This window comes from Gorilla gorilla, chromosome 15 (assembly GCF_029281585.2).
Source record: "Gorilla gorilla gorilla isolate KB3781 chromosome 15, NHGRI_mGorGor1-v2.1_pri, whole genome shotgun sequence".
In the NCBI taxonomy this organism is placed as follows: Eukaryota; Metazoa; Chordata; class Mammalia; order Primates; family Hominidae; genus Gorilla; species Gorilla gorilla.
In genome coordinates, this window is record NC_073239.2 from 81,886,405 (window position 1) to 81,907,177 (window position 20,773).

Here is a 20,773-nt window from a genome sequence, read left to right on the forward strand (position 1 = left end):
GTCTCTCTCATAGACCCTGTTATTTTCCTTCATATCATTTATCACAAGTCTTCATATATTTATTGCGTTGGATACATTCAATTCTGTCGATTTTCTTAGAATGTAAGGTTTCCAAGGGAAGGGACTTCGTTTTGTTCACTTTTGTATTCCTAGAACCTAGCACAATGCCTGACACATAGCAGGTGTTCCAAAAATATCTGCGGACTGACTGTCTATTTCACTCATCTTTGTTCCTTCTACTGCATTTCAGTTCTTGCTACTGCAGTGTAACCTCCAAGACACAGGAGAAAATCATAATGCCCCCCTCCCTCCATCACTGAGTGATACCGAGACGGCGTCCTTGCACGTTTGAGCAGCTGCTGCCTTCTCCTGGGAGGCTGTCAAGTACCCCAAGGTGCACAATAATTCTATTAGTAATAGCGTGACTGAGGCAAATCAGGAGAGCTGTCAGAAATGCTTTCAAACTTACATTCATTGGGTACTTGGGCACCTGAAATTGCAAACGATTGCCTTACAATTAAGTGAGAATTAGCAGAATGTTAAAGTTCTTTAACAATTTGCGTAACAAACCGAGGCGTCCTACGCCATCTCGCTGAAATGAAATTCGGATGTAGACACCCTTGCGCTTCAGAAGTCTACGCTCTTGCAGCAGCTCCTCTGCCCAATGGGGGGCGGCAGCATCTCAGTAACTCACTCGAAAGACGAGTAGGCGGGAGGAGACATTCGCGTTCAAAATCTTTTTGCCTCTATCCGCTCGCCGTAGCGCTTTAGCCCGCTCGAGTTTCAATGCGCGTTGTTGCTTAACGAAGCAGAGTCCTACACACTGTCTGCTGCTCTCCTGATCATGGCTTCTCCGAGTTCTTTCACCTACTATTGCCCTCCATCTTCCTCCCCCGTCTGGTCAGAGCCGCTGTACAGTCTGAGGCCCGAGCACGCGCGAGAGCGGTTGCAGGACGACTCGGTGGAAACAGTCACGTCCATAGAACAGGTGAGGTGGCAGGACTGGGCGAGGCGCCCGCGCGATGTGTTCTGGGAGCGCGAGTCCCGTTCGCAGGGCCGCCCGGGTGCGGAACTCACCGGGGAACTACGACTCCCACAGCGCACCGCGGCGCCTTTCCTCTGGGAAGCTCCGGGCGCCCAGGCTTGGGCTTCGTCGTGGAGCGTTTGCGCGGCCAGCTTGGGGAAGGGTCGTTTCAAGGTTGGGCTTGGAGGAGAGGGCAGTAGCCGGGTCCCCTCTGCCCTAAAGAACGAGAAGAATCGTGTTCTATACCTGGAGGACAGAGGCAGCCCGTGCGGGTCGGACAGCCCACTCTGTTCTGCCATTACTTCGGGAGGTTCTGGGGTGCATAGTGCACTTTTCCCAACCTGCCCTCAGCTTCTGGAGGCAGAGAGGAGGGCCAGGCTGCTGTCATGCCGTTTCACGATCTGTTTAATTTTTGACCTACAGTACCAGGTTTGGGGGCCCGCCTCGTGGGTGGGCATTTTGGTAGTCATTCAGCCATTTGAGCACCAGCTACGTGTCGGACACAATATTAAACGATGGAAGTACAAGGAAATAAAACAGCTCCTGATCAGGAGCCTGGTTGGGGGACAGGCAGGAAAACAGTTTGGAAAGTGATCTAATAGAAAGAATGGATTTTGGACTACTAATCATTCCCTAAGGCCTAGAAGTAGGATCGAACCTATCATTTTGAAAAGTGTTTGGCGAATGAGTATATATTCATATGCCCAAAACCATAGTTTTGTTTTTCTTCTTATTCCCTAATTGGAATTGTTCCCAAGGTTGCTATGTGGAACTGTTTATCCATCTGTCGCTAGGAGAAGTGGTTAGGATAATTCTTAACACTAATAAATGAACATTCTGCTGCTTACTGAAATAAGATCTCTTAGTGAGATCAGTCTCCAGGCTTTACCTTGGAGAGACCTGTTTTGTATTTCCTACTTTAAGTTGTAAGCCTGTACTTTGGCAAAATTAGTAACAATAATTGTTTTATTGTACAGTTATGACTAAATAGAATTATAAATTTATAACAGAAACAAGGGCTTGATACGTGGTTATTCACAAAGTAGCAGAGAAAATATTTTAACTGGAGATTTAAACTTCATGGAATTTAGGGTAGCAAAGGAAATCCTCACCTCTCGAATCTAGCTAATTCTCCAGGTTGGTTTGCCTACCAGTGTGTCCCAGGGAAGGCTGACTGCAAAAGATTGTAAAGAAATTTCCCATTGATGAAAAACCTACAGGATCTTTGCAGAATTCCTAAATGATGTATTGCTGAGTTGATTCAGGTCAAGTGTTTTACTTATTATCTGACCTTAGACTATGGGATTGCCTTTTTTTTTTTTTTTTTTTTGAGATGGGGTCTCGCCCTGTTGCCAGGCTGGGATGCAGTGGCACGATATCGGCTTACTGCACCCTCCGCCTCCGGGGTTCACGCCATTCTCCTGCCTCAGCCTCCAGAGTAGCTGAGACTACAGGCGCCCACTACCACGCCTGGCTAATTTTTGTATTTTAGTAGAGACAGGTTTCACCATGTGGCCAGGCTGGTTTTGAACTCCTGACCTCCAGTGATCTGCCCTCCTCGGCCTCCCAGAGTGCTGGGATTACAGTCGTGAGCCACTGCGCCTGGTGCGAGCATCTTTCAAATCTAGACCCAACGGTATGGCAGACAGTAAAGAATCTTATATTTCTTTTTCATGTTGTTATTCCAGCACACATTATTAGATTCTAGGATGAACAGTTTCAGGTAGTAGGATGATAATGTTGTATCTCATTTTTGTGGCCTGCCTCACTGTTTTAATAATCATGTTAGTGACCATTTATTGAGTCTCAGCACAGTGCTAAATGCTCTCCATATGTGGTATCATTCAATCCTTTCACTTTTTATGGATGAGAAGACTGAGGTTTAGAGACCTACCACATTGGTAGGTTAATGATACATTCATCAAAAGTAACAACCTTGTTAGGAGGAATTGTTTACAGAGGATATACTATTACTCTTTCAGTTTTAACTAAAGCTTCCATTTACTGATAGCTCAATTTTGTGCCATTGCCAGTAAAAACAAATTGATGGCTGACACCTGTAATCCCAGCACTTTGGGAGTTCGAGGCGGGAAGATCACCTGAGCCCAGGAGACCAACTTGGGCAACATAGCAAGACCCTGTCTCTACCAAAAAAAAAAAAGTAGTTGAGCGTGGTGGCATGCACCTGTAGTCCCAGCTACTTGGGAAGCTGAGGTGGGTGAATTGTTTTTGAGCTCAGAAGTTCACAGATGAGCCATGATCGAGCCACTGTACTCTAGCCTGGGCAACAGAGTAAAACCCTGTCTCTTAAAACAAAACAAAAAACGACTATACTGATTTTGGTACTGGCCTGGGCAACATAGCAAGACCCTGTGTCTATTTAAGATGAAAACTTTTCAAATTAAAAAAAAAAACAAACCAAAAAATAAATGCTTGTTACCTGCTTCCTATCTGATTATCAGAAGACTCGGTTTATTTGTTAAGCAGTAATTTGGTAATAGGAATTAAACCTATAAATAGTGGAAGGAGTCCTTAGCTGTGAGTCATCTGTTCCATTCGTTGATTCTCATTCATTCAACAAATACCTGAGCACCTTCTACGTGCCAGGCACTGTTCTAGACACTTGGCATAAGTTGTTGAACGAAAGAGGCCAAGTTGATGCCTTTATGTAACTGTTTCTAGGCCAATGAGGCAGTCAATTAAAAGAGTTAATATCTATAGCTATCTCAATATAAAATGTTAATTAGAAACGCTGTGGAGAGTAACACCTTGGGATAGAGGGGATAGGGTGTGTCAGGAATGGGTGGGGTGGGAGCAGGGGAGGTCTTCATATAAGGTGTTAAGGGGAACCCTCTGGTGACAACACATGTGATCTGAGACCTGAAGTCTCAGATGAGGGAGGAAGCCATCATGGATCTGGTGCAAGAGTATTCTGGGCAGGGAAAGCAGCAAGCACAAAGGACCAAGGCAGCAGAATGCCTGGTGAGCAGGGGGCTTAGCAAACCAGAGAGTAGGAGATGGGTCGGATCATGTAGGGTCTCACTGGCCTTTGGAAGTACTTTAAAATACCCTGACTCAGATGGAGAGCCACTTGGCTGTATACCTGCCATTTACTGCCCCAGATTCACTTGGCCCTTTTCCAGCCTGCTCTGTAGATGTGCCCCAGGAGGGGGCCCTGCACTGACAGGTTGCCTTGCTTTATGGCTGCGGGCCATGGGAAGTATTGCTGGGGGTGACTGAGAAGGAGAAGAATGAGACCACTGTATTTCTTCCCTCCTGCAGGCTTGTGTGGGCTGGGGTTTCCTTAGACTTAAGGTCACATTTCCTGTCATGTGCCTTCTCTGCGGAGCTCTTTGTCTCCCTCCCTCTCCATCCTTCACACCTTCAGGTCTATGAGGAGTTCAGGTACCCCTGATTTACCAGCTCCAGATACTGCATTTTCTCTTGTGGTTTCCCTACACCTGCCCACATCTTTGTAAATAGTTCCTTTATAAACTCTCCTCAAATCACCCACTTTGTGCCATCTGTTTCCTGCCACGACTTAGACTGATCCATGATCAGAGAGTTTTGAGCAGGGGAGTGACACAGTCCGACTAGCATTTTAACAGGCTCATTTAGGTTACTGTCAAGAGTAGATGGTGGGGAGTGAGGGTGGATACAGGGAAACCAGTTAGGAGGCTATTGCAGTATCCTGGGAGAGAGGTGACAGTGGCTTAGCTCACAGTGACGGTAGTGGAGGTAGTGAGAAATGGTCAGCTCTGGATATTTTTATGAAGGTCTCTACCTTGCTAAGCTGTTTTGTTAATGCAGATGCAGGGAGGGCCTTTCATGACACTAGAGAACAAGACATGGTTGTATTGTTAGTGCCTGCCTTCCTTATTGTGCCATCTGGAATCATCCCATTGCAAACACTCTGATTCAGGCCAGTAGGTTAATACTGATAGTCTCAGAGGTAGCAGCAGCCTTGCCAAAAACAGGTGTTTACAAAAGATACTACTGTTTTTCTTTGAGTTTGTCTTTGAACAGAGGCAAACGCATCCTCCACTTTAAATGGCATGGTGTCATTGAACCATTAGCATGGTTCATTGTCAATGAAGTGACATGAACTCTGAGGGGAATATGAGAGAATTATTAGTCTTGATCCCTGCCCTCAAAATTCTTTTATCTTAGAGAGATAAAAAAGAATATGCTGTAAGGCCGAGTGCGGTGGCTCACTCCTGTAATCCCAGCACTTTGGGAGGCTGAGGCTGGCGGATCACTGGAGGTCAGGAGTTTGAGACCAGCCTAGCCAACATGGTGAAACCTCATCTCTACTAAAAAAATACAAAAATTAGCTAGGCGTGGTGGTGTGCACCTGTAATACCAGCTACTCAGGACACTGAGGCAGGTGAATCTCTTTAACCTGGGAGGTGGAGGTTGCGGTGAGCCGAGATTGCACCATTGCACTCAAGCCTGGGTGACAGAGCAAGACTCCATCTCAAAAAAGAAAAAAATAAGAAGAATATGCTATAGGCAGTCACAGAGTGCTAAATTATGACTGCTTTGCATGAGGATTTTGGGGAGTTGAAAAGCCATCTGTGTGGGCTGAGGTGGTCAGGATGACTTCATGGAGAATGTGGAACTGGGTGGGCTGTAAAAAATAGAGTTTGGGGCAGCCATTCTAGGAGGGAGAGCTGTTTTGAGGGAAGACTGAGGCTTGACTGGGGGCGTTAAGATGGCTTACCAGGAACGGAGGGTGCAGGTTGGATGTGGTAGGAAATGAGGTGAGCTGGGCGGGTGGGCCCCCATCAGGGTATTAAGAGGCAGGTGATGTGCTGGCTTCAGGTTCGGGCAGTGGGCCACCACATATCCTAAGGAGGGACCAGCGGAACAGAATCCTGACCTGCTGTTGACTTATTTCAGCTTATAGGATCCAAAATATTAGTAAATGGAGGTGGAACAAATCACTAAATATAATAAAACTTCTCAACTTTTTATGCCTCTGATAGAAGGGACCGGAGCTCTGCTTGGTTAGGTGGTCAGTAGGCTAGCTTTCTGAATCCATTTTATTTTATTGAAATTCAGCATATACCATATTGCCCAAGTGTAAAGTAATCCTGCATATCAAAATTTCCCCATTAAAAAGTCCAAAAGGTTGTTTTTGGTCAAGTTGAAAATACATGTACTTTTAGGTATATAAGTGAAAAATACCTGCTTACAAAATTTACATTTAAATTTGGGTCCATATACCTACTTAAAATCACCTACTTTGTAAAGTAACACTAATTTAGAAATGCTGGTTTTCCTCCTTTTCTTATTTATAAAATGTTTCTTTTCAGGCTCTTCACACACATGCATCTTTGACTTCACTATTTTTGTCATCACTGGAGCCACTTTTTGAGTCAGCCAATGTGGATTTCCGGACCACATGTTCAGTTCTTGAGATACATCCTTTTTGAATATGAATAAGGTGTTACCACTGAACAGTTTATTCCAAGTTACAAGACCACTTGCATAACGTTAGACTTTTTTTTTTAAGAAAGGGTCTCACTTTGTTGCCCAGGCTGGAGTGCAGTGATGCAATCACCACTCACTGCAGCCTTGACCTCACAGGCCTGCCTTGGCCTACCAAAGTGTTGGGATTACAGACGTGAGCCTAGAATTTTTTTTTTTGCAGTGTTTCCAGTTGGTATATATTTGTGGTCACTGCAACTTAACCACTTTATTACTTTTTCAAATGATTTCTATTTTTTTTTAAAGATAGGGTCTCACTCTGTTTCCCAGGCTGGAGTGCAGTGGCATGATCATGGCTCACTGCAGCAACTTTCCAGGCTCAAGTGATCCTCCCACCTCAGCCTCTTGACTAGCTGGAACTACTGGCGTGCTACCACGTTCGGCTACTTTTTGTATTTTTTTGTAGAGACAGGTTTTCGCTGTGTTGCCCAGGCTGGTCCCGAACTTGAGCTATCCGCCCACCTTGGACTCCCAAAGTACAGGCATGAGCCACCGCGCCCAGCTAAAATGATCTTTAAAACGTTGGTCTACTGGCCAGGCATGGTGACTGATGCCTGTAATCCTGGCACTTTGGAAGGCCAAGCGGGTGGATAGCTTGAGCCCACAAATTCGAGACAGCCTGGGCAACAGGGTGAGACTCCATCTCTAAAAAAAGTAAAAAATGAATAAACAAAATAAAAAGCTGGCCTTACAATGGCAGTTTACACATGGAAGTGTGAGTTTATATCTCCAGGGATAATTACTAAATTTGGGTTTAATTTATCTTGTTTCACTGATTACCATTAGCCAAAGCAGCCCAAACCACACCTTAACTGAGGTTGTTTTAGGGTATTGTGTCATCCCCAGCTGGTACTTTGTATTCAAAATAAGGAAACTGAAAAACTTCCTACAGCAAGAGGTACTTTGTAAGTATTTGAATATAAAGTGACTTGTATTTTCTGAGAGATAATTTTTTTTTTAAAAGTCTTGCCTTATATTTCATATGTTAAATGACTCTTTTGCTGCAGCTTCAATGACATGAATCTTAGGCAGCAAATCTACTTTCTGAAACATTCTGTCTCTGGGAGAGGAGGGAGATATAGGAAGCAGAGAAGTGATAGTGCCTGGTATGAAAGTTGGTGCCTCATGAGATTGGCTTTAGATAGAAGCTGTGAAAGAGAAAGTGCCAAATGCATTAGTTGTTGTTTACCACTTACTGAATGGAAACTATTCTCTGCTTTTATTGATTGGATTTATTTTTTATTTTTTTATTTTTATTTTTTTTTTGAGACAGAGTTTCGCTCTTGTCGCCCAGGCTGGAGTGCAGTGGCGCGATCTCCGCTCACCGTAACCTCCGCCTCCTGGGTTCAAGCGATTCTCCTGCCTCAGGCTCCCAAGTACCTGGGATTACAGGCATGTGCTACCACACCCGGCTAATTTTTGTATTTTAGTAGAGGTGGGGTTTTACCATGTTGACCAGGCTGGTCTCAAACTCCTGACCTCAAATGATCCACCCGCTTCCACCTCCCAAAGTGCTGGGATTACAGGCGTGAGCTACCACGCCTGGCCTAGTGATTGGATTTCTATTGATTAAATGAAAAACTCCATGAAATACCTTTTAAACAGAGCTGTCCAGAATGCAGGCATTTGGTTAGCTCTTCATTTATTTATTGCCATGGCACCTAAGTGTTGGGGACCCTAGTACAGTTACTTGATCCCTGGCCCCTAGAGTCTAACACAATCTCTGCATTATTGAACAATACAAACTAATATACATATAGTTATGTATCACTTAACAGTAGAAATACATTGTCAGTAGGAAATTTCCTTGTCATGTGAACATCATAGAGTGTACTTAACACAAATGTAGATGGCATAGCCTACTACACACCTAGGCTATATGGTATAGCTTGTTGCTCCTAGGCTACAGGCTACAAACCTACACAGTATGTTACTGTACTAAATACTGCAGGCAATTGGAACACAATGGTGAATATTTTTGTATCTAAACATATGTAAATATAGAAAAGGTAAAGTAAAAATATGTTATAAAAGATAAAAAATGATAGACCTATCTAGGGAACTTAGCATGAATGGAGCTTGTGGGCCTGGAAGTTGCTCTGGGTGAGTGAGTGAATGAGTGGTGAGTGCATGTGAAGCCCTAGGATATGAGTGTACACTACTGTAGACTTTATAAACACTGTACACTTATTACTGAGCAGACATTATGAAAAATAAAATAAAAATAAACACGGTATGCTTAAGCTACACTAAATTTATTCATACGCTTTTTTCTTTCAATAATAAATTAAACCTAGCTTACTGTAAATTATTTACTTCATAAACTTAAAAAATTTTTTTACAGCTTTTTGACCCTTTTGTAATAACAGTTTAAAACACAAGCACATTGTACTGCTGTACAAAAATATTTTCTGTATATTTTTATTCTGTAAACTGTTTTCTACTTTTAAATTTTTTAACTTTCTTTTTACCTTTTAAACTTCTTTGTTAAAAACCAAGACACAAATGCACACATTAGCCTGGACCTAGACAGGGTCAGGATCATCAGTGTCACTGCCTTCCATCTCCACATTTCATCCCACTGGAAGGCCTTCGGGGACAGTAATAGGCATGGAGCTGTCATCTCCTAGGATAACAGTGCGTTCTTCAGGAATTCCTCCTGAAGGACCTGCCTCAGGCTGTTTTATAGTTAATTTTTTAAATAAGTAGAGTTACACTCTAAAATAATAATATATAGTATAGTAAACATGAATTAGTAATGTAGTTGTTTATTATCATTATCAAGTGTTATGTACTGTACATAATTGTATGTGTTATACTTTTATAACACTGGCAGTGCAGTAGGTTTATTTACACCAGCGTCACCACAGGCATGTGAGTACTGCTTTGTGCTACAACATCATGAAAGCTGTGTTACTAGGCTGTAGGGATTTTTCAGCTCCATCATAGTCTTAACGGGACTACCGTGGAATATGAGGTACGTTCTTGACCAAAACATCGTTATGTGGCGCATTACTATATTAGTTTATATCATATATGTGTGTATAGTTTATAAGTTGATACATACTTGGTTTGTATTATATATTTTAAAGATATATGTGTATATTATACGTGTATATATTTTATATATATACATGTGTGCATATAAGTGTATGTATGTATATGTACGTATGTATGTATGTATGTATGTATAAAGCCTGACCAGCAAACTTGAAAACATTCTGTACACAGAAACACCTAGCCTGGGGCTGGGTGCAATGGCTCATATCTGTAATCTCTGCACTTTGGGAGGCTGAGGCACGCGAATCTCCTGAGGTTGAGAACAGCCTGGCCAACTTGGTCAAACCCTATCTCTACTAAAAATACAAAAATTAGCCAGGCCTGGTGGCAGGCACCTGTAGTCCCAGCTACTCAGGAGGCTGAGGCAGGAGAATCGCTTGAACCTGGGAGGTGGAGGTTGCAGTGAGCCGAGATCATGCTATTGCACTCCAGCCTGCGTGACAAGAGCAAAACTCTGTCTCAAAAAAAAAAAAAAGAAAAGAAAAAAGAAAAGAAACAACCAAGCCTGGGCTGGGCACCGTGGCTCATGCCCGTGATCCCAGCATTTTGGGAGGCTGAGGCAGGAGGACTGCTTGAAGCCAGGAATTTGAGACCAGCCTGTGCAACATGGTGAGGCCCATCTCTATTATAAGAAAGAAAGAAAGACAGAGAGGAGAGAGAAAGTAAGAAAGAAAAGAAAAGAAACATCTAGCCTGTGCCCTGTCAGGAGCAGGGGTAAACTCAACTGTTGGGTTCCCTTTTTGCCGTATCGTGAGTGATCAGTTGCCTCATGATTAGAGAAGGTGAGAGAGGTACTGTTAGGCTTAACATTTGTTAGGTTATACATTAAATAATGGGAGAGCTGGCCTTGGAACCTAACAGTTAGGTATAACATTGTGTTGATGGGACAACAAATAAGGTCTAAAAACCAATGAACTTTGAGAACACAGCTTCTGCGTATGTTGTGGCCTGCCTATCTAAGTAGGTGTGGGGGATGAGGTATCACAAAACTAAGCACTTTGAAATCCTTTTCCTTTATTTTTCTAAGAAATTTATGGTTAACAAAAGTATAATAATGTAATTAAGAGCCATTTTTCTATAACCGAGAATTAACATTTGCTAACATCTTTTTTTTTGCTTCTGGTTATTTGTTTAAAGGAAAAGCAATTAGAAATATAGCCAAAGCCTCCTTTAACCCTGTCCCCAGTTCAGTGTGCCTCCCACCCTTCCCAGAAGCAGCCCTTATGATCATAAGTTGTGTGTGCATCCTTCCACTTCACTTTTAATCCTTTTATGCATTCATAAACAGCTGGATTTGTGTTTTTAAAAATTCACATAAATTGTCACACTGTCATTTTGCCTTTTTTCATTTCACAGTAAAAAAAAAAAAGAAACAGAGTCTTGCTTGATCAGTTGGAGTCTTGTCAGATTTCTCTGATGGTCGTAATTTTGGAAAGACAATCTCCCTTTAGGATTGTGAGAGGGTCCTGAATTCTGCTAAGATGTAGGTGTAAAGGATAACCAGCGATTATTCCGGAGGTCACAAGATTTAGAGCTTTCTCAATTACTCCTGTAGATAACATCCCAATTGCAGAACCTAAGATTGGCCGTTTGAGATGTCTTTTCAGATTTTTGCATTTCTGACTGGCTGACTCCACACAGACAGGTCCTGTGGCCCCACCCACAGGCTGACTCAGTGCAGGAGGACCATCTTCCTTCCACATCCCTATGATTTCATCCCCAACCAGTCAACATTCCCATTCTCTAACCCCCTGCCCACCAAACTATCCTTGAAAAACCTCCAAACCTTTGGGAAAATTGATTTGAGTAATAACTCTGTCTCCAGTGTGGTGTGGCCAGCTGCATGTCAGTTAAAGTCTTTCTTTATTGCAAGGCTATGGTCTTAGTGAATTGATTGTGTCTGTGCAGCAAGCCGGAAGAACCCGTTGGGCGGTTACAAAATGAGTAAATCTCAAAGAGGTGGCATAGACTTCAGGTTTAACTAGTGTTCAGCTGAAACAAAGAAGGATGTTGGGGAGGCCCGGAATGGGGAGGTGACCGGGAAAAGCACAGTAAACAAGGATAAGGTTTGTTATGCAGATTTAGGCAGGTGCCTTCTCCATTGGTAAGAGTTCCTAGTGGCTTAGAGTCATCCTTGTCTCCCTGGTACAGAAAGAGAGGCAAATGGAGATTTCCTTTTATAGATGTAATTTTCCCTTACAAATGAGGTAACTTCTACTCTGTTTTCAGAGCTTTTCCTTTGTCTGCTGTTTCTCAAAATAATCAGCTCAAAGTAATCCTTATGCCAAAGAAGCCTATCGTGGGAAGACATATTCTGGTCTCCAAAGTCATGTTTTGAGGTGGCATATTCTGGTCTCCTGCACATTCAAAATGTTAGGTTATTTAGAGAAATTTTTGTTTGTTAAACATTTAAAAAGGTTTGTTATCTTTGTTTATCCTTTACTAGTTGAGAAGAAAAGTACGTTACTGTTTTTTAAATTAATTATGAATGAAGAAAGTACTATTTGAGGTAAAACTTTGCGCATCAACCTCTGAGCTGAAATTTAGTGACCATTGCCACTACTAAAAATCTTGTTTTATCAAACTTTCAACCTAAATTAACAGAGAGAGGCTCTCTAAAAGAACATGACACTTATTTGGGAATAGTGTATTGCAGTGGGAATCTTTGTGCCACAGTAAACTATGTGCATATTCAAGGAGGTAAAGGAAGACAAAGGTTTTTCAAGGAATAATGAGGATTATATAATTCTTTTAAGATAATTATTATTGGCTACAAGGATCAGTAACAAGTGTGACCAGTCTGAGATTGGACAGGCAATTGCTGGACAGATGTCCTTGTGGAGATATTTTTTGTGTAAGGTTGTGATGACCTTTATGCAGGATTGTGGTTTTTGCAGAGTCATTTGGGATAGTTTTTGTTAATCAGGCATTGATGCATGAGAACCCTCTCTTCATAGCTGTCCCTGGCTTTATTTGTCAGGATTTTTAAACACAAGTGACTCCATTTTGATTTTGACAGTGTTCACAAATGTTAGCATTGCATCAGAATCCACTGGAGGACTTGTTAAAAGAAGTTGGGTGGACCCCGCCAGCTAAGTGAATCAATAGGTCTATACTGAGAATACCTGAGAATTTACATTTCAAACAAGTTTAGCTTAGTTTCTGGAGAACCTGTTTCTTGAGTAAGAGGAATGGTTTCTATGACTCATAGCAGCATTATTCATAATAGCCAAAAAATGGAAACAGCCAAATTGTCCACCAGCTGATAAACTGCTAAACGAAATGTGATAGATCTACACAGTGGAATATTATTTGGCGAAATAATATGAATAAAAAGAAATGGAGTACTGGTACATGCTACAGCATAGATGAGCTTTGAAAACATTATGTTTGTGAAAGAAGCCAGCCACAAAAGACCACAGCTTTTATGATTCCATTTATATACAATTCCAAACAGGTAAATTTATAGAGATAGAAAGTAAATTAGTGGACCAGGCATGGTGGCTCATGCCTGTAATCCCAGCACTTTGGGAGGCCAAGGCGCATGGATCACTTGAGGTCAGGAGTTTGAGACCAACCTGGCCAACATGGCGAAACCCATCTCTACTAAAAATACAAAAAATTAGCCAGGCATGGTGGTGGGTGCCTGTAATCCCAGCTACTTAGCAGGCTGAGGCAGGAGAATCGTTTGAACCTGGGAGGCAGAGGTTGCAGTGAGCCAAGATCGCAGCACTGCACTCAAGCCTGGGCAACAGAGTGAGACTCCATCTCAAAAACAAAGAAAGTAAATTAGTGGTTAGCAGTGTGGAGAATGATAAACTGGATTTGATGCTTAAGAGGTGGGGGGTTACTTTTCAGGGGAGTGAAATGTTCTAAAATTGATTGTGATGGATGCACAAATCTATGAATATGCTAGAAGTCACTGATTTGTGCAGTTTAAATGAGTGAGTTGAATGGTATATGAATTATATCTCAATAAAGCTGTTAAAAAAATACACCAGTTCTTAGTTCTCCATGGGACCTGTTAAGAAAAAAAAGAGAAATATACCAGAATATACTAGTTCTTAAAAGAAAATTACTCATTGTTATGAACAGCTGACCTGTAATACACAGATAGTCATCAGAATTCATAACTTGACTTTTCAGATATGAGTTAGTTACTAACTGCACTGGAAAATCACTTGTTCATTCTGAAGAAATGATTAGGAACTCCAAAGAGAAGGACACTATGTTGGGAAAATTTTAAGCATTTTCCACCTTGCAGTATGACATATTTCCATGTTTTTGTCAGGTGTCTTAGCTTAGAAATAAACCTCCATTTTTCTTGCGTTGTACTTGGCTGCTTTCCCGCAAGAAAGCTGAAGATGAGACTTCTGATTAAGGAGTTCCTGGCTGGGAGCTTTCCTTCCTAGACATCTAAGTGCCAGAATGCCAAGGGGAAGATGGGTTCATGCATTAGCCTTTGAATATTATTAAGTCGTATGGATTTGAATAGGCTTGTACTGGGGTAAAGGAAGTGAATTTTCTTCCCACTTGATTTTGTGTCATTCAGAATTAATTAACTCACTTAGATAAAACAGTACAGTTGGTCTTCCATATCCGTGGGTTCTGCATCTGTGGATTCAGCCAACCACAGATCAAAAATATTTGAAAAAAAGATTGTGTCTGTACTGAATAAGTACTGACTTATTTTCTTGTTATTATGTCAATCTAAAAGGAAGAAGCTCAGGCAAAGTTAATGTAAGTAGAGAGTTTATTTGGGCTAAGCTTGAAGATTGCAACCCAAGAGCATAGATTCAAGTTGCCCTGAATATACACTCTAATTAGCAACAGTTACAAGTAGGTTTTTAAAGGACAAGAATAGTTACCCAGGGCCAGGCAAGGTGGCTCACGCCCGTAATCCCAGCTGAGACTGGCAGATCACGAGGTCAGGAGATCGAGACCATCCTGGCTAACATGGTGAAACCCCTTCTCTACTAAAAATACAAAAAATTAGCTGGGCGTGGTGGCACACTCCTGTAGTCCCAGCTACTCGGGAGGCTGAGGCAGAAAAATCACTTGAACCCAGGAGGTGGAGGTTGCAGTGAGCTGAGATCGCACCACTGCCCCCCAGCCTGGCAGAGCCAGACTCCGTCTCAAAAAAAAAAAAAAAAAGAATAGTTACCCAAAAAGCTGACTGAAAGAAAAACAAAAGAAAAGAAGAGGCGATTCCTAAATTGTTTACCAAGACTCTACACTAAAATTACATAAGGTATACATTATTCTTTGTATCACAAATTCCAGGAACATGAAGATAATGGATGAGGCAGCTAGGGAGGAATGAAATGCCTTTAAACAACTGCCCCCGGACATGGGTGTTGGGAGCATAAATGAAGTCCTATACTTGGTCTCTCTGGGCCTGATAAATTTTGCATACCTAACATAACTCAGACTGTTCTGAGCTATTTTTCTTTTCTCAATTGCAGTTATATTGTACTAGGAGGTATTATAAGTAATCTAGAGATGATTTACAATACAGGCGTGCATTATATAACAATCAACAGACTACATATACCACAGTGGTCTGGAAAGATTATAGTACTGTATTTTCACTCTACCTTTTCTGTGTTTAGATACTTTTAGATATACAAAGGCTTACTATTGTGTTACATTTGCCTACAGTATTCAGTACAGTAATATGCTGTACAGGTCTGTGGCCCAGGAGCAGTAGGCCACACTATACAGCCTATGCGTGTGGTAGGCTATACCACCCAGGTTGGTGTGAGTATACTCTGATGTTCCCACCATGATGAAATCACCTAAGAAGGCGTCTCTCAGAATGTATCCCTGTAGTTAAGCTACTCGTGATTATATGGGAGGGTTGTATAGGTTTTGTGCAAATACTCCAGCATTTTATATCAAGGACTTGAGCGTCCACAGATTTTGATATCCTGGGAGATCCTGGAACCAATCCCACATGGATACTGAGGGATGATGGTATATCATAGGCAAATCTTTATTTAATGATCTTACCAATTTCTTATATATTTTTCTATCCCATTCAGCTAATAGGCATGACTGAGAAATGCAGTCTGTGTTTCATTTAGGCTGGTGCTTTATTTTAGCTGCATGAGTGTCAGGAATGGAAAAAGAATTATGATTCTGGGACAACTTTCTTATTCCTCCCAAGTCAGATTCTCATGGTGACGTCAGTCTGTTTTTTGAGGTATTATAACCTTTTAAACAGATCATCCTTCAAATTCATGTTCAAAAGCAAATATCAAAGCGTATTCTAAAACCAGATGTAAATTAATTTTAGATTGGCTGCCATCATAGATGATTCATATCACTGCTCCCCTCATCATCACAGATAATTCTTGCATGCTTCTCAAAGGGACTAGGAGCTCTACCTCAATGGGTATTTCGGAAATAAATGACTCAATTTTGAAGTTTCCTAGGGAGATTTTTATGTATCTTGAAATCTCAAAAAAAAACATGTCTCACTACAAAGATTAGGAATGCCAAGGAAGGTGAACGCCAATCCTGTTAACCAGACGCTCCCTCATTACTATACCTTGTATACAGGAGCTCTCCCATGAGACCACATTGTGACCACAACCATTGCCTGATGCACTCAGCAAGTCAATACACCAAGGGGTTGGCTGGGTGTGGTGGCTCACGCCTGTAATCCCAGCACTTTGGGAGGCCGAGGCGGGTAGATCACCTGAGGTCAGGAGTTCGAGACCAGCTTGGCCAACATGGTGAAACCTCATCTCTACTAAAAATACAAAAATTAGCTGGGCGGGGTGGTGGGCACCTGTAATCCTAGCTACTTGGGAGGCTGAGGCAGGAGAATCACTTGAACCCAGGAGGTGGAGGTTGTGGTGAGCCGAGATCATGCCACTACACTCCAGCCTGGATGACAGAGACTCCGTCTCAAAAAAATAATAATAATAAAATAAAAAAAAGAAAGACGGGGGTTGCAGCAGAGAAGGAGGTTTAGTCATAGAGTCACCTGATGAGGAGATGGGAAGAATCCTCAAATCCCACCTTGAGGAATTTGGGGTTAGGGCTTTTAAGGGTTTTGGAGTGGGCTGAAGTGCAGAGTGAGGAGTTTGTTGATTGATTGAAAAGTGTAGGGTGAAGTCATTGACAGGGAGATAAGGAAGCTGTATTCTCAGGCAGATCCTGTTCCTTTATGGGGGTTTTCAAACTGATTGCTGGACTTCAAAGTCTGAAAAACATTTTAGATGATCCTTAAACAAAAGTCTTATGATTCTAATGTCAGAGATCCTGGCTCTGTAGGAATGATGGGATACAAATGGTCAGACGTTTAGCAACCAGGAAGTGGGCTGAAGTGCAGCCTGATTCATGCTTAATTATAACTGTATTTCTGTCCAGAACCCAGCACGCAATTTTTGTCAACCATGTGGGGCGGTTTTAGCATTATGGTGTGGTCTTCAGAAGAGAAAGATCTGATTTCTTTTGTGACCTGACTTCCTGAGATCCTTCATTTTATGGGACTGTGGAGTCCTGTGTGTGACGTAGGACCAGAATTTGCTATTTGTTTTGGTGTTTCAACAATTGATGTTGTTACAAATCTCCCAGATGATTTTAATATTTTAACTGTTCAGTTTTACAGTAAGAAGCATGACTGTAGGCAGAAACTAATTATGTATTTGAGAGTGGTGAGTTAATGAACATCCAAACAACTTCATAGAGCAGGAAGAATACGTATTTCAAGTGGAGGGGAGAAAAAAAATCATTTTCCCTCTACCCTTCTAATTTCTGGGTTGGAACCACTATAACAAAACAACAGGGTAACAAAAGAAAAACAAGCAGAAGTTTGTTAACATGTATGCTTCATGTATACATAGGGGATACCCAGGGGAAAATGAGTAATTCTGAAAGAGGTGATCTAGAACTCCAGCTTCTATAGCATTTTCAACTAAAAACAGAGAAGATTGTGGGGGAAGCCAGTTATGGGGAGGTGAACAGGACAAGTATGGTAAATAAGAGTAATGTTTGTTATGCAGATTTCAGTAGGTGCCTTCTCCATTGATAATAGTTTCCTCTGATTTAGTCATCCTTCTCTTTTGGTACAGAGAGGGAAACACTCTCACAAGTGGAGATTTCCTTTATAGATGTCAATTTCCCTCAAAAACTGGTATACTCTGTTTTCAGAGTTTCTCCTGTAGCTGCAGTTTCTCAAAATAATCCTTATGCTGTTGAGGCATATTTTGGGGTGGCATATGCTCTCCCACACAAGCAAGAGACATCTGTCTTCATCTGCTCCCAGAGTAACTGGTGCCAGGGAACCAAACAACAAAACTGCCATTAGTTTGGATATTATGGATTTGGTTTCTGGAAAAGTCCGTTGTGATGCCAGCATGGTACAGGGGATTCCCTCTCGCCTTGTCCTAAGCCTGTCATCCTGCAGAACCCCTGTCTTACAGTACTGTGAAGTTCCAGACCATACCAACCAACCCTCGCCAATAGGCATTTGTGGCAATAGGAAGAAAAAGCTGATGGAGGTCTCATCTGTATTTGTTTTCTCTCTCCTATCTCCTGCATCCTTACCAGGCAAAGGTAGAAGAAAAGATCCAAGAGGTCTTCAGTTCTTACAAGTTCAACCACCTTGTACCAAGGTAAGCTGTGGTTAGGAGTTTGGGGGGATCTGGGAGAACACCACCATGCAGCAGCCTTTCTTCTTTCCTCCTTGAGCGAATCTAACCACGGGGAGCATCTGCTACAAGAATGGTGTTTCTTGTCCTTGTGGTTACCTGGATATGCTAAGACCCCCACTCCTCCCTCTGGTAGAATACTGTTTAGAGCGATTCTCCACTCGAGCTGAGCTGCCAGGTGTTACATGGGGATTCCCCTCAATGCCTCAATTCTGAGGTGTGAAGATGGAAAGAGGAATTCCAGGTTTTTGTTTAGTGATGGCCTGCTGCTCTGGTCTTCAGATGAGAACTCTCAGGTTTTTCTTTTTCTTTCTTTTTCTTTTTTTTTTGAGACAGCGTTTCGCTCTTGTTGCCCAGGCTGGGGTGCAGTGGCACAATCTCGGCTCTCTGGAACCTTCGCCTCATAGGTTCAAGTGATTCTCCTGCCTCAGCCTCTCAAGAAGCTGGGATTACAGGCACCCACCACCACACTCGGCTAATTTTTGTATTTTTAGTAGAGACAGGGTTTCACCGTGTTGGCCAGTCTGGTCTTAAACTCCTGACTTCAGGTGATCCACCCGCCTCAGCCTCCCAAAGTGCTGGGATTACAGGCGTGAGCCACTGTGCCCGGCCCAGATTTTTCTTTTTCATATTGTACTTTGAAACATTTAGAGTCCAGGGAGATGGAAGGGATGGATTATTATTTGACTGGAAAAACATGGGAAGTTTGAGTTTCTCCATGCCTACTCCCTGTTGGTAATTGTGTTCCATATCCCAAGGATGAAATTTCAAACAAGAAATAGAATGCCTTTTGTTTTCCTTGGAGCTTAGCAAGTTGAAGTCTTCTAAGTCCTGTGAGGTCAGGTATTTTGAAAAGGGAATTATAGGAAAAAATTTATTATTTAATTTGAACCTTTATTTTCTCTTCCAGTGTTTTGATATGTCACACTAGAATTTCATAAGGTTATTTCATTCTTGTATTAGTACTTCTCATGCAGTCAGAGTCTTTTTTTGAAACCATTATTTGTTATATTTCCAGCCATCAGAATTGATCAGTAGCCTAAAACTGTGTGGTCACCATTTTATCTTAATGATGGAACACTTTCTCTTTCTTTCTTTCTTTTTCTTTCTTTCTTTCTTTCTTTCTTTCTCTCTTTCTCTCTCTCTCTTTCTTTCTCTCTTTCTTTCTTTCTCTCCTCTCTCTTTCTCTCTCCCTCTCTCTTTCTGTCTCTTTCTTTCTCACTTTCTTTCCTTTCTGTCTGTCTTGTCTTGTCCTGTCCTGTCCGGTCCTGCCCTGCCCTGCCCTGTCTTGCCCTGTCTTGCTCTGTTGCCCAGGCTGGAGTGCAGTGCCCTGATCATAGCCCACAGCAGCCTTGAACTCCTGCGAATCCTTTCAGTGCAGCCTCCGCAGTAGCTGGGACTATAGGAACACATCACTATGCCTAGCTTATTTTATTTTTGTTTGTATTTTTTGTAGAGGTGGGGGTCTCACTGTGTTGCTCAGGCTTGTCTTGAGCTCCTGGCCTCAAGCAGTCCTCCCAAAGTGCTGAGATTACAGCTGTGAGCCATGGCACCTGGCCGAGAGAACACTTTTCCTTGACATCTCTGAACAAAGTGTGGTTAGGTCACTGGCTGATTCACTCTGGCTGGGAAGTTGCAGGTCTGAAGTTCAGCCTTTCCTCCTTCATCATGTCTCTTGACTTCTTGAGATCTTCTAACAGACTAAATCCTAGCAAGTCAGTCTCTAGGTACTTCTGCTTACTGGAACATTATAAATAGGTCCAGCTTTGTTTGTTACCTTTGTGTCTTTTTTTTTGCCACCATTTCCTTAAGAAACTTTTTCTGATTAGCCATGGCAGAAAACAGTTGGAAAAGGCAAGTGTTCATAGGGAAAGACAGGTGGGAGGGTTAACTTCATCTTCGTTCCCTGGGGAAGGAAAGGAGGAAAAATATCAGCTTACTAGTATAGTCTTTCCCTTAACTGCTAAACCAAATCTCTGCATTAACCCAATGCTCTGACCTCAATAAAATGAATTATTCCTCTTGTCATGAGACACAGCTAGAGATTAGCAAATGACGCCATTTATTTAAACAGCTTGGGAGAACGAGCTCTCTTAAATATAATGGTATCCTTGGCAGTTCGCTGCCCCTAGGCACAAGCTGGTTCAAGCTTAGCCTCCCTAGAGGGGACAAGACTTCATAATGGTGAGGGTGTGGGTGATTGCTTTTGGAGGGACTTTGTTGTTGTGGTTGTGCCCCCGATGACTCACCCGATCGGGCTGAGTCACTGTCCACTGCCTGGGCTCTGGGGACACACAGCCTCTGTTTCTCACATGAACCTTTGATTATTTGACATTCCCTTTTCACTTGCCATCAGGTAGAGCCCTTGGTCTCTTTCATTCCTTTTTTAAAATTTGTTTTTCCTTAGCTCATGAGCTGAAGAAAGACTTTTATTCACACTGAGATATGAGGGAAAATGGGAGGTTATAGTCTGGGAGGAAGCAGTTGTTTTTTGAGAGTGGTGGTAGATGATATTAAAGGAGTGAAATCCCCT

The 20,773-nt window shown here is 42.2% G+C and overlaps 2 protein-coding genes across 3 annotated transcripts in view; one reads left to right on the forward strand and one right to left on the reverse strand.

The window, feature by feature from the left end:
- The first annotated feature begins 627 nt into the window (after nucleotides 1–627).
- The window catches only part of FNTB (farnesyltransferase, CAAX box, subunit beta), a 75,254-nt gene continuing 55,108 nt past the window's right edge, over nucleotides 628–20,773 (forward strand). The window contains exons 1-2 of the mRNA XM_004055304.5: nucleotides 628–988; nucleotides 18,140–18,204. Coding sequence (XP_004055352.1) covers nucleotides 845–988; nucleotides 18,140–18,204 — 209 coding nt within the window. The 5' untranslated portion in view covers nucleotides 628–844. The remainder of the gene's footprint in view (nucleotides 989–18,139; nucleotides 18,205–20,773) is intronic.
- MAX (MYC associated factor X) overlaps nucleotides 18,204–20,773 on the reverse strand; it is a 97,919-nt gene continuing 95,349 nt past the window's right edge. For both annotated transcript variants that reach the window (XM_031001818.3, XM_031001817.3), the window contains one exon: nucleotides 18,204–20,146. In XM_031001818.3, the coding sequence (XP_030857678.3) occupies nucleotides 20,066–20,146 (81 nt within the window). In that variant the 3' untranslated portion in view covers nucleotides 18,204–20,065. The remainder of the gene's footprint in view (nucleotides 20,147–20,773) is intronic.